This window comes from Numida meleagris, chromosome 2 (genome assembly GCF_002078875.1).
Source record: "Numida meleagris isolate 19003 breed g44 Domestic line chromosome 2, NumMel1.0, whole genome shotgun sequence".
In the NCBI taxonomy this organism is placed as follows: Eukaryota; Metazoa; Chordata; class Aves; order Galliformes; family Numididae; genus Numida; species Numida meleagris.
This window is the reverse complement of record NC_034410.1, coordinates 134,369,323-134,383,398: the sequence shown is the minus strand read 5'-3', so window position 1 is coordinate 134,383,398 and position 14,076 is coordinate 134,369,323. Positions and strand designations below refer to the sequence as shown.

Below are 14,076 nucleotides of genomic sequence, written 5' to 3'. Positions count from 1 at the left end.
GGCCTCTACCGCGGGCGCCGCTGCCGCATGGAGTCCTGCTTCGACTTCGCCCTTTGCCAGAAAAACGGCTTCAAGGTCTACGTGTACCCGCAGCAGAAGGGGGAGAAGATCGCCGAGAGCTACCAGAACGTCCTGGCGGCCATCGAGGGCTCCCGCTTCTACACCTCCGACCCCAGCCAGGCGTGTCTGTTCGTGCTCAGCCTGGACACGCTGGACCGGGACCAGCTCTCCCCGCAGTACGTGCACAACCTCCGCTCCAAAGTGCAGAGCCTCCACTTGTGGAACAACGGGAGAAATCACTTGATTTTTAATTTATATTCCGGCACCTGGCCCGACTACACCGAGGACGTGGGCTTCGACATCGGGCAGGCCATGCTGGCCAAAGCCAGCATCAGCACCGAGAACTTCAGACCCAATTTTGATGTTTCTATTCCGCTCTTTTCTAAGGATCACCCTAGGACAGGAGGGGAGAAGGGATTTTTGAGGTTTAACACCATCCCTCCTCTCAGGAAGTACATGTTGGTATTCAAGGGGAAAAGGTACCTGACAGGGATAGGGTCAGACACCAGGAATGCCTTATATCACGTCCACAACGGGGAGGACGTTGTCCTCCTGACCACCTGCAAGCACGGCAAAGACTGGCAAAAGCACAAGGATTCGCGCTGCGATAGAGACAACACCGAATACGAGAAGTAAGTGAGCGCTGAAGCCGCAGTCCCGCGGGTGGGTCATTGTGTCCGTGGCTGCTCTGCGTGGTGATGACGGGAGGACGGTGCCTAGCAGAGTGCCCCTGGCCCTTGGGCAGCAGAGGTGCTGCTGGGGATGCTGTGCTCCTGGCACTCCCCGGGCAGAGCCCTCTCGCAGCCCAGCCCTGGAGCTGAGAGAGTTGGAGGCCAAGGGCTCGCGCTGTGTGCCGTGGGGCACTGCCGGGCCGGTTGCTGCCGGGTGTCGCAGCCTCGCAGCTCTTGGCTGGAGCTGACAACGCCGGGCAGAAAGGAGGGAAGGGAAGCGCTGTGCTGGTGCCCTGTGTGCGAGTGCATACATCTGTGTGTGAGGAAGCGCGAGCGCTGTGGACGCGGTTTGTGTTTAGCGCTCCGTGTCCTGGCTGCCCCTGATAGTCATTCCTGTGTGCCGGCAGTGCCGGATCGCTGTGCCGTTACCTTCCCAAATGCTTTTCAGGTTTGTGCTTAGAGCTGCTGGGAAAATCGCTTCTTGGGAAGTACCTCCAGCGCTGCAGTGCTGATCAAGCTGTGTGCAGCTGATCTAAATGCTGACCGGCACCACGCTGCCTGCAGAGTGGATGCATGTGAAGTTTTCCATGAGAACAGTTTCCACGTTGCAAGAGGCAGACGCTGAATTGAGCGGAGCGGCGTTGCGCCGTGCAGCCAGCGGCGCATGGTGGGGCTGCGGGAAGGGCTTTGCAATGCACTGTGAGCGTGGGTGGAAACACTCCTGGAGAGGAGTGGTGGAGAAACTCCCATAGCATCAGTGCTGAGCAGAACTTCTCGTTGGGCGCCTGCTTCCCACCGAAAGTGGCCACAGGGGCTGGGAGGGACTGGTTTGGGAGCACCAAAATGTGGGGTAAATCTGCCCCGGAGCTGGGAGGCATAAAGCAAAATGCTGGGCAGACGTTTAGTGCCACTTGCAGATGGAAAGCTTTTGGTGGTTGGGGATGGAATGATGCACACGTGGAAAAAACCCAGTGGGGATGCAGAGTGAAGAGCAGAAGCAGCGTGGAGATGCTGAGCTGAAGTCACGCTGTTGGTGACAGGGGTCCCGTGGGTCTCCCTGGGGGTGGCACTGGGAGGGCAGAGCTGGGACAGTGGCCTTCAGGTTGCGCTGCTGTTTGGCAGAGGAGGAGCAGTCTGAGCCAACCGAGAGCTACAAAAAGTCTGCATTATTTGCTGTGCTCCACGTTGTCTGGTTGTCACAAAAACAAACTCCAGCCGTTGTTTGACACGAGTAAGAACTTTTTTTTCCCCCCCATTAGCATTTGGCCTAATACAAGATACAGCTCTCCTCACAAGCTCTGCCCTTCGCTGCCTGTTTCTCAAGGCTGGGTGTACACACAGCCCCCAGAGGTGTGCCGCGCCGCTCACGCACGCAGCGTGCTGCCTGCTGGCACACGGCCGTACCGTGCTGGTGGTGGCTTCAGCATTCCCTCGCAGCGCCGCCGGGTAAGACAGGAAGTGAAAAAAGATGATCACCAGAAAATGAGATGACACGAAGAGCTGAGGCAGGCTGAGCTCCCGGTGCTCAGACGCCGTGCCGAGCAGTTACTGAAGCCCCTTGGCCTCATGTCTGGTGAGAGAGCCCCTCGGTGGTGCTGTGCCCTGTGCTGCTCAGTGCCGGCCGGCAGCCATGCATGCCGTCTGCTGATGCTCGGTGCTGCTTCTCCCTTAGGGCACTGACCCCACCTGGAGTTCTGCTGGCTCCATAAACCCAACAAGGTCACATCCCGAGGGCAGGTAACTGCTCTGCCGGGCAGAAGGCTTGAATGTGAGCGTTGTGAGGGACTTTGCTCAGCCTAGCCAACACCTGACCGTTAGCAGGGTGGGCTGTGGTGCTTGGAAATGTCTCTAAGCTGGACCTCCACTGATCTGAGTAAACTTTGTGGGCCTTGAGGATGCTGCAGGGTGCTTTCGTGGGGCTTTTTCACCTCGGGTCTAACAATGCGTCCTTGAGGTTTTAATGAGAAAAAGGATAAGTGCCTTCTCCATGATGCACATAATTGCATATCCATGTAGGACTGGGAGGGCCACATGGCACCCTGCTGCTCCTGGCCCCTTTCCGGGGCTGAGGTGAGCATCGATGCCGTCTCCATGGAGTGCTGGCCCTGACGTGCTGGCTCGATGTGAGAGTCAGCGCTTACTGAGCTGGGTTGACCAGGTGGTCAGATTCTAAAACACGGTGATCTCATGTCAGCAGGGTGAGGTACGTTCCGTTACCCTCGGTGCAGCGCGCGTTGTAAGTTACTCGTTGTGGAGTTCTATCTACTGCACAGTGTTCAGTGTTGAGACTGGGCAAGGTCCATGTGTCTGCAGGATGTATTCCTTCCTCTCTGGGAATGTGACAGAGCCAAGAAAGGTGCCCTCCTTACCTGTGGGAAATGCAAAAGCATCTTCTTTCATTGCAGGGAGGGTGAGGACGGCGTGTGTGTGTTAGGCTCTTTGTCCCTGAATTGTACTGAAAGATCTGTTTGTATGTTACAGCTAATTAATTTGCATCCCAGTTATGCATCTCAGCAGATAAAGCAGACCAAAATGAATTGCATTATGATGATTAGACTACTAGAAAACAGAACTTAGAGGAAAACAAAGAAAACCTCTGGTTTCTCCACGGTGCCTTTGTGTCCGTCAGAGTCGGACTTTGCCGCTAGCACTGAAACCGTCGGACTTCCCAAATTCCTGCTCAGGAGGACTTCAGCTTTGAACTTTCCATTTCACAAAGGGTTAAGCAAGCAAGCAGTGCTGCTGAAGTTTGAAGACAGCCTCTTAAATATTTAATGATGGTCTAAATATATACATATGTACAATGTGTTTTAAACAAAGGCAGAATTCATGTACAGGCTAAACTGGTTCCAAATAATTATTTTTTGGAAGGTAATATAAATAGCTATGGATACCGAAAGAAATTGTAGAATGTGATAATTTAATCAAGGCAGATGCATAGATTCACACCAGAACGGGGATCTTTCTAGGAGAGTAAATAGTGCTGTCTGCGGCGTTCCCCTGATGGCTGCGCAGCTCTGCCTTCAGAAAATGGGGCGCGTAGCAGGGAGGTATGCAGAAATTTAAGGGCTCATTGTTCAAGGTCCTCATACCCGGATCTGTGCAGGATAGCTGAAGTTAATATCAGTAATGAAATGAGGGGGGAAAAAAAAAGACAGATAATGAACCAAAGAATCAAAGAGAGGAGGAAGGAGAAGAGAAAGGTAAGCATAATCTTTGGACAACGGTAAACTTTCTAGTGGTGGTGGAGACCTGCTGTAGCTAGGCATTCTTCATAGACTGAATGCTTTTCAAGCAGTCTGTGCTCAAGAAGTGTGTATAGTACGAGACCAAAGAGAAAACTGTGGGACAGCATGGCCTGCGATTGCACTGGTAAGAGGTGGCTGAAGGCTTTTGCTAAGGAGTGGCTGCCCTTGGGGCTGCCTGGGTGCTGGCAGAAAGTGTGTTTCTATCTGGGACAGCCCTGCAGGGTGCATGGGGACCTTCAGCTTGGTTGTGTGGGGTGTTATGGGGAAAACACCCGGCCAGATGCATGTATGTGGATAATTTCTGTAATTTCTGGTGCACTGTAGGTTTACCTGGTGTGCACTCTACTGGTGGAATGTGTGTCAATCACAGCAGCACCTCCTACCATAAAAGAGCTGTCCTGAGCAACGGTTACAGGGATGTGCCCTGAGCACACAGTGGGAAGAAAAGCAATTTTGGTTTTGTTTCCTCCCCACCAGGGCTTATGTACGCACATGAAAAAGGAAGAAGTGCCGGGCGCTAGGGATGAGTGTGCTGCTCACAAGACTGGCACAGAAACATGCGGGAAGGCTCAGGCGTGCCCGCTGAACGTGCGATGAGAATCTTGATGTCGTGCATGTATGTGCGTGTTTTGAACAAACACAAAATTCTTCTTTTTTCAACATCTTGAGCTTCAGTGCATTGTATTAAAATATGAAGGTACATGCCGCCTCTGATTGCTGAATGAGTTGTTTTCAGAATTACTGATATGGTTTAACAGGTCAGCTTTTATGCAGCTATTCAGGACAGGGCTGAGAAATATCTGCTCTGTCTGTCTGGAACAGATCTGACCCTGAGACTGGTGAGCTGAGCTGAGACGGAACCGGCCCACGGGTCCAAAATATCACTCGTCTGCTTCTGGGGCTTGGATGAAACTCAAGAGCTGCTGAGAGACCTTGGGCATTTTCCCAGAGTGTCTTGGCTCCTGCAGGGACCTATCCCCATCAGACTGTTTTTATATTTTCATATCAGTTTTCAAGAAACTGGAAATTTGCCTGTTCTGCAATGCATTTATTCCAAAGAGCAGTAAGCAGGTAAATAACAAAGCTCCCCTACCTCAGCGCACCTTGCTGAAACACAACATTTGTTGCAACACGTTCCTCCCCCTGCTCAGTGCATATTGCGGTGTCCTAACGTGCCTGTCGGGGCAGGTGGGAAAAGCTGCGAGTTCCTGAGCAGGGTGCAGTGCACGTGTGTTGCCTCGCGGCCCCAGAAGGCGCCAGGGTAAGGATGGTAATTGTCACTGATGCATGCCGCCGGGGGACATTGTGCTGGCACCCTGCAGGTGCGTGGTGTCCATCCGTGCCACGTGCTCCAGTGTCTGTCCATCCCGCAGCGCATGGGGCCGCTTGCACAGGGTCACGCACCCTGCCTGCGGGGGCATCCAGCTTCCCTCCTGACTGAGTAATTAAGCTTTCTTGTGGGGAGAGTTATTATTATAATTGCTCGCTCCAGGCTTTTCTACATGGCTTCTGTCAAGCGTCTAACCCGAGGCTCTGTGGTGACAAACTGTTACAGCAGGTGGCTGGTCTGGTCCTTTTTCTGTAGGCAGAAATGTAGGTGTTGCAGGATAATTTACTGATAAACAATTATCACTGTGTGGCAGTAGAACAGAACTCAAACCAAAAAACGGTCCACGCCATCGTCTCTGTGTTATGCAGAATTAAACCCGAAACAGGTTCTTGGCACTTTGTTGAACCCGACCCAACGCTGAGCTGAAAGTCATGATTTCCAGCCCCGACTGAGAGCCGCTGTGCTGCAGCAAGATGCCTGCAGCAAGGTTGCATATTAGGTTGAACATTAGGAAAAATTTCTTCTCAGAAAGAGGGATGAGGTGTTGAAACAGGCTGCCCAGGAGGATGTGGAATCACCATCCTCAGAGGTGTTGAAGAAAAGGGTAGATGTTGCATTGAGTGACGTGATTTAGTGGCATGGAGGCGATGAGTTGATGGCTGGACTAGGTGATGTTAGTGGTCTTTCCAGCTGTAATGATTCTGTGATTTTAAGGAGGTGCTGCCCATGCCTTGCATCTGCCCCAAGAGAAAGATAAATGTACATAACTACGTGTCAATATTGGGAAAGTTATTGCATTCACTTAGCGTTGGAAGATCCAACTGAAACTCGGGTTTCAGTTTGACTCCGTTGGAAATAATCCTTTTGGCCCATATACAGCCTTGGAACAGTCCACTGGAGAGGAAGACGGTGGCTGACTGCGAGAGGGAAGTAAATGAGACTGGTGGGCACAAAACACGTATTTACTCAACAGATGTGAGTCAAGAGAATGTGCTGTAATCTGATGATTTCTGGAGTATTATCTGTGATTGCTTTCCCTTTCTCACTGTGAGGTTTCTTTCAGCAAATCCACAGAGTTCTGTGGTCTTTGGTAAACACACCGCTGTAATACCCAGAGGAAAGCAGTCGGTGGGCACACGGATAACTGGAAGCGAAGCGACAGCCGCATCCTGCCCCGGTGGCTTATTTCTCACGGGCTTGGCTATAGCTGGGGGATGATGCAAGATGCGTATTCCTGTCCTGTGTCGTAGGGAGATGAGTTCAGCACACAGGAATGTGTAACTTTAGGTTATATTTAAGGCTCTGCAGCTTTCCAGGATGCTTAGTGTTTTGGGGCATGCGGGTGTCCTGGCCAGCCCACGCTCACTGCTGTGCTGGGGGGCTGCAAGTCCAAGGCAGAGCATGCTGGGGGTGGTACTTTCTTCTGTGTGTGGAGCAGATTGCCGTTTGTGACAGCTTGAACTCCTGCACTGGGAGAGGCTGAGGAGGATGCTCCGAGCAGTCCTTGTGCTGGAATTGCAGCGGGAGATGGTTTGGACGCGGCTGGATGAGGGATGGGCACGCTGGGGCTGTGCAGAAGAACCTAGCTGGAGGAATGAATTCAAGATGAGAACAAAAGAGGGGAGATTTGTTTCACATGAGGAAAGAGAAGTAATGCTTTAAGAAATCCAGGCACTTGCTCAGCAGAATTTTGTGCCTAGCTGCTCTGCTGAGAAAGAACCTAAACGAGCGCGTGCAGTTAGATGACTTTCAAATGTGACATGACTTTCTAAAACAGTACGGGGAATTGGAATAAGGAAACATGACTTTCAGCCAGTCGCGGGGGTTGGGACTCCTCGATGAGAGGAAGGAGGTGCCATTTTCTGTAGGCACCCCACAAAAACAAATTTGTTTTTTTTTTTCAGGTTTCATAGACCACGATACGCTGTCACTTTCAATATGTGAACCCTTTGGTTCCCATTGCTTCCTTTGGACAGCTCCAAGTGTCATTGCTCACCCAGGTGCTGAGGCACCGCCGGTCCTGGTGCGGCGAAGGAGTCTGCAGAGCTGCCCGTACTGAAGTGGGCTTCCTTCCTCTGGTTTCTGTTCCAGAGATAGATGAAAACAAAATAATTCCTATGTTCCTAAGTGAATTTCCCGTTTGTTCACTTTTTTTTCTCTAATATACTCTTTGTGTTTGTGAATGAAGCAGAATTAGTGCTAATTTAGTTGATTGGCTGCAAAACAAAAGTATTCAGTGCTAAGAATGGGAAATGAGAAGGCCTTTCTGAAATGTGACTTTTTTGCATAATTGTAATAGATTATAATTATACAGTTAGGCGTTCGACAGTGTGTTGGCTGTAAACACGGTCAGGAGAAGTGTCTGGCTGCTCCCGTGTGATCCCAGCGCGGTCCCAGTGCTGCAGCAGCAGCAGCACCTCGACAGGACGCTGGGCTGCAGGCAGCGCGGCTCTGCTCTGCTCTGCTCCCCTCCCACCAAATTACCGCTGCTCGATGCGGCTGTGTCAGCCCACTGACACAAATCAATGAGATCAATCACTGCTCGGCTCCTCAGCAGAACGGAGCGCAGCGCTGATGGCTGCACGTGGCCGGCGGGTCCTAAATGGAAAATGCGTGCCAGGATGTTTTAAAGTAGGCATGGGGAACCTTGTCCCCTTAACGATCGGTTCTTCGAGGCTGCAGAAGAGCATGGATGTCCATCCATCGTGGATGTCCAGCCTTTGGTCATGCTTGGGCCGCACTGAGCAAAGGGGAATTGTCTAGAGCTACATCTACAGAGGTTGCTCTGAAAGTAATGCCTTTTAATTATTTCCACGGAAACTATAACAGATACAAAGAGCACAATAGCACTATTTAATAGAGCAAATTCTCAGCTACAAAACAGTCTTTTTCAACACAGTCACCGCTATTAGCTATGCATTGTCATCAGTGATCAACAAGAGCCTGTGGAGGTGACTTGCTGTAGCCACTGCTGAAACGCACTGCCCCGCTGTGCTCACATCCGCTGTTTGGTCACCGTAAACATTCGTCAAGCATTGATGAATGTCAATAGGTGCAGTTTTTTCTGCCTGGAGGAATTTAGTGACACACCTTTGCTTCATGTGCACTTCCGTGTCAGATGCCGTTCTGTCTGACTGCCTCTCTGCTGCCATCTGTTGCATGACAACAACATGAGATGGGATATTGGTGGGAAGGTTCAGCCTCTACTACTGTGCCACCAACATCTGCCTCTGATGTCACAGGCCAGCAAAAATAAAATAGGAGGCATTACTTCCAGAGCATCCCTCATATGATAATGTATATAAGTAACAAAACTTACTTTAATCTTTTTTTTAATTTTATTAAAACACATTAAGAAGAGAGCAATAAAACTAGTGGGATATCTGACCCTGTGAAACTAATGCACCAGGCAGGTTCGATGGCAGTGGCTGCATTTTGTAGTGAGTTCTCAAGGTGCTCACCAGAGATTCTTGAGGAAGTTTTACTGTTCCTGTGGTTCATCCTTGAAAACAGTTGATCACAAATGTACGTACAGCCAAAAGCGATGCCATGAATGAGGAGTGACTGTAGGGTGAGGGGGATTTCTCTCTGGTAAGGAAGGGCTTATAAAAGTCTGATAAAGAGACATGATCCAGTTTTTGATTACAACTCTGTACATTCCGTTTGAAAATTCGCAAGTAATGTATTTATGTCGACTGAAAGTGGAGTCGCAAATAAACCAAAGAATTGATGATTTTTTTCTGCAGTCTTGAAACCTATTCTCCAATTCCTTAGTCAAAGTGGAAGGCACAGCTGCCTGTTTTTTGCTGTTCATAGGCCTGTGTTTAACCAATGTACCAAAACACATGAACTTCCTTGCCCTACGCAGCACTGCATTGCACCCCGTGCCCTGGTCTCAGCCCAGCTGTGGCTAGCAGTGCCCTGGTGTTCTGGAGCTGAGTGATGGCTGTGTGCCCAGGCCGGGCCCCTCTGTGGGGCAGAGGCAGAACTGCTGCCATGATGGCGTGGGGCAGGGTGCAGCTGCAATGCCCTCATGGGTTGGACATGTCTGGTGTACGTGATTCCTAAAACATCGCAGCTGTACGACCCAAAGGCTGCTGGCCTGGTGACAGCACTGCCGGCTGAGCGTGGCTGTGTCACGCTGGGTGCAGGAACGTGGTGGGAGTGCGACTGCAAACCCACAGCAAGGGGAAGCTGTGGAAATCCCCTGCCCCTGTGGAATGCCTCTTCTTGCAGGTTCCTGCGTTTACAGCTGGAAGCGTGCACAGGAAGCAGGTTAGCATGGTTCCTCTGGCTGTAGTGCTGGGGCCGGTGTGACCCTGCTGGCCACTGGGATAACCCAGCACTCAGCACTTCCTTCATGCAGCTGCACAGCGTTTAGTTACAAATCTTGGTTTTCTTTCATTCTCCTTACAAAATCTTGACTTCTTCTGAACAGATTTTTCCCTGCGAACAATGGCAGACGCCTATCACAGCACAGAATTGCTGGTGCAGTTGGGTAGTTCCGTGGGTGAGTGCCAAAGGCCCATCGAAACTCCCCCTGCTCAGTCTGCAGGAATGAAATCGGAGGCAACCTCTGGAAGTCAGAACCTTAGTCTGGAGGAGGGGACGAGTCTTTGTTTTAATGTCTGGTTCTGCGTCTGAGAGGGTTCGAATGGGTGTGCCTGCTCGGGGACTCAATCAGCTGCTGTGGGAAGATAAACACATTAATGTTTCATCTCCTCGATTTGCCACCAACCATCGTGCTGGGTGCTAGCAGATTTTTTTAATTAAATATAATTTACCTAATCCCAGTGAGAAACGTAATTACAGGATTTATTTTGTATCCTGCGATTTCAGAATTACTTTATAAAGAAGAATAACATTTCCCCCTGAAGGGCTGTTTGTAAATGAACAAACAAAATGGAAAAACAAACTACGCTCCTCTAAAAGTAATAAATCACAGGCAGGAAGCAAAAAAAAAAAAAAAAAAAAAAAAAAAAAAAAAGCATCTAATGTGTTGGAGCTGCAGTAATGCTGAAAATTAATAATCATTAAGTTGGTGCCGAAAGTGAGTGAATGCGTTATGGATTTGAGGAAACACCTGTAGCTTATTGAGTGTCAGCAGATTTTTGCATAAGCAGTAGAAAACCCTGATCAGAAAATGCAGAAGTGTGCAATCCGCAGCCTGAAGATCCAGTGCCACAGAGGATGTGGGAACCATGTGTTTGGGTGAAACCTAAGAAGGTGCTTTGCAAGATCAGGGTCTGAAACGGTACGCTAAACTTCTTTAGTTTCTGATGAGAGGGTTTTAAGAATTTCAGTAAGTCACGGCTGTAGTCTCGGGGAGGGATTTACTATGCTGTAAAACCTTCGCACGAGAAGCTACGTGTGGCTGTTTAAAATAGTTTAAAACAAATAGCAGCCCTTCACCCTCCCGTTCTCTCTCACACTTTTTGTTCCCCCTAAAACCGAAAGGTAAGGCTGCCGCTTGAATTGTAATGGAATAATATATCAAGTGAGTGATCGCATCAGGCATGGACACTTACCAAATCACAGTGAGATAACTGTGAATAACTCTCTAGTTCAACAATTTGCATGGCCATTAACAATTGATGGGTTTCCCTTAGAACCGCATTATCTGTGGCAGCAGGATCTATTCCCGCGTACCGCTCCTGCATGTTAAGTGCCAGAGAATTTCTTGCAAGTAAGAGTAATAAAAGTCTGATAGCAGCAAGGTGACTAGAACAGGTAGGGGTTTTAAGGGGACATTTCTGAAGGTGGGAAGTATTTCAGGCAATTATTCATTTCTCTCTCCTCGTTCCCCGCTTGCTTTTTTAAATACAGCGCTGCAAATTTTAACGCAGGCTGGCATCGGCTTTCCCTTTACTGCTTGGCATGTTCTCAGGCTGCACGGCTGGCTTTGGCACGTGGATCCATTTAAGAAAGGTTTAAAAACCATTCTGTTTTAGTTTTGGCTTGGCCATGTGTCTCAAGGCGCTTTCATGCATATTTGACAAAAGATGAAATCTGAGCTAAATTTAGCAGTCCACGGTTGCTATCTGTCTCTTTTATGGGAGCAATGTTGAGGAGGTGTCAGAGATGTGTTTTCCTGATGAGAATCCTGCCACCATTTCTGTACGCGCACCACGAGTCCCGTACTTAGCGCTTGCATCTCCAGCTCGCGGTGTGTCAGCTCTTGCCAGATTCCTCTGTCAAGAGTTTTTCAGTCCCAAATATCCTCTTTTTACTTCATTTTGGCACACTCTTCCCGCTCCCTCCTTTTCTTTCATGGCGCTGCTGTTGTGGCAAGATGAAAGTGACTGAATGAAGTGGTGGAGGGAACAGGTGAGCCGTGGGAACACGTGAGCCTCTAGAGGAGGTTGGGGATGCAGCAACAGCCCTGGGCTCAGGAGCCCAATATACTCTCCTTGCATTGCTGGCAAACCAGCTGCCACGGGCACTGCAAGCTGAAATAGCAAATGCGGTTATTAGAATGCGTGTCCTTTGGCTTTGTGTGTAGAAACATCCCTGAATTTCCAACGAAAACAGCTTTTCTGCTTTTGTTTGGGTGGCTGTTTCTAGCAGCCTATAATAAACCTTTCTAGCAAAAAGGATTTTTAATGTTCTTTCATTTTTAATGAAAAACCCTTCTGCCACAGGTCACGGTAAAATAATTAGCAGCGAGATCCGTGTTGTGTCTGAAACTGGAGAGCTAAGGGCTTGGGGGTGGTGGCGTGGCCCCAGGCTGCCCTGGTAGTGCAGTTACTGCTTACAACAATGCTTCTTGTCGACTTCACCTTTATCCTCAGGATAACCGTGTTTCACGATAATCAATGTACTGATTGCTGTAATTGTATTTAGTAGTACTGTGGTCTTACTATTAACTGACTGGACTAAGAAAGCGTAGAATGTAATGAATATTTGTAAATAAATGCAATGAGGAGGTAGTTTATGTTGAGAATAGGCACCGGTGGAGGGTGGGAGAGGAGACCGTCTCAACAATTACAGTGTAGGGAAACCTGGAAACGAACAGCCAAACGTGGAAACCATTCCACTGTTACGTGTTTGGCATTTGCTTCTGCACTGTCTGTAAAATCTCTCTTTTGCAAAATCTTTCTAGAAGAAGATTCCCACTGGAACGCGATCCTGCCAACACAATTCCAGTCTCTTCTGCAGAATGTTAGCATTAAAGCACTATCAGGCGCGATGCTGAAAACTGGATTGACAATGCACCGCTAGTATTGGCCTTAAGAAAGAAGTGTCTGTTGTCCCTCTATGATTGGATCTTAATGCAATTAAAATGAAAAAGGAAACCACCATTGCAAATAGGAAATGAATTTCCTAGTGATTCCTCTGTGGGGTGGGCCGCTGACATCTGGCTGTTGCTGAGAAGTTGGGCATGTTCTATTTTCCTTGAGGAGCTGTGTCCAATTCTTGCTTTTGTGCTTGTGCGTGTTTTGCGTGCCTCCCTCCAGTTGTCTTCTCCGTGTTTCAGATGCACGTCCCTGGTCTCTGTTGTGGGGTTGGGTCCTGCATGCTTCTGGAGGACTGTTGTGTCAGTCTGGCAAGTGGAAGAATCCAGCTCATTTTGAGATGTCAGTGCTGCTACTTGGGTTGACTGCTTTGTTTTAAAGTTGCCAGAAATCCCTTTGCACCTCTTTGCCTTCTCCCTCATCTTCCATCATTTGAACCCATGGCTTCTTTAAGCTACGTGGCTGGCTTATTTTTATAACTCAAGGTTTTCCTTGGTTGAGTCTATTTGTCTTTTAGTAGCAGTAACATTAAATTCCCCACCTCCTTTTTTTAAGCTTTTGGTTGTCTGCAGAGTTGGGTATTAATTTCTCAGAAAAAATCACATCTCAGGAGCCTTGTTCCCAGAGCACCAGCTTGAGGCCCTGAGCACTTGCCACAGGAGCTTGGGGACAAGAGGCTCTTTTAGTGGCTAGAGTTTTTACATTTGCTTCCTACCTGCTGGTTCCAAACAGCATTAATTTTTATGCATTTATTGTGTTTAATTAAAAGCAGTGCTGCTTACGGCAGTGCTCGCAGAGATTCATTCCCCACCCCCCTTCCCAATATGAACCAAATAGGCATCTGGTATTTGTTTTGTATAACACAATCCTCATAAAATGAAGAGTAATAAAACATAATTATCTGTAAAGGCTTGTTTTATAAGCCTGAGAATGAGTTCGTTTCTGCTTCGTTTTATTCTGTTTGTAAGATAAAGGGTCTCTTTGTATGGCTTCAGCCCCTCTCCAAATTGGTAGAGCATCAATTACGCAGGGTTTTAAACTCCTCTGGGAAGGTTGTGAGTCAGCGTGAGTGCACACACAGGGAGACACCGGGGCATCTTCAGGGATGGGGAAGATGTGTTTTGCGTTCCTTTTGGAAAATTCCCCTCCCAAACAATGGGTTTTTACTTGAAAGCTTTAGTAAAGTCTAAGTGGGGAATCTGTAGACCATTGCAAACGGGGAATGAAGGTCAGTGTTTCTGTATGCCCTTTTGCTTCGCTTTGCTCTGCTGTAATCCCACAAAACCTCTGGCCACCACCAAACCCTTTGCCACCACCAAACATGAGCTGGGCCGTGGTACTCCACAGACTGTCCCAGCCTCGTGTTTGTGCTCTGGGCAGCCAGTCTCCTGAACATCTTCCTTGCTGGCTCAGCCCTATGTTCCTTGGGGAGGAGGAGGTGCCTGCAAACGCTGGCATCCTCCTGCAGGCCTGGGTGCAGGGTGAGGAGCAGCAGCTGGGCAGTGCTTCTGCAGCCTCTGTTACTGTGCTCC

General features: G+C 49.0%; 1 protein-coding gene across 1 annotated transcript in view; it reads left to right on the top strand.

Moving 5' to 3' along the window:
• The window catches only part of EXT1 (exostosin glycosyltransferase 1), a gene marked incomplete at its 5' end in the record, with an annotated part of 167,385 nt that continues 153,309 nt past the window's right edge, over positions 1 to 14,076 (top strand). Inside the window, 1 exon segment of the mRNA XM_021389255.1 lies at positions 1 to 692. Coding sequence (XP_021244930.1) covers positions 28 to 692 — 665 coding nt within the window.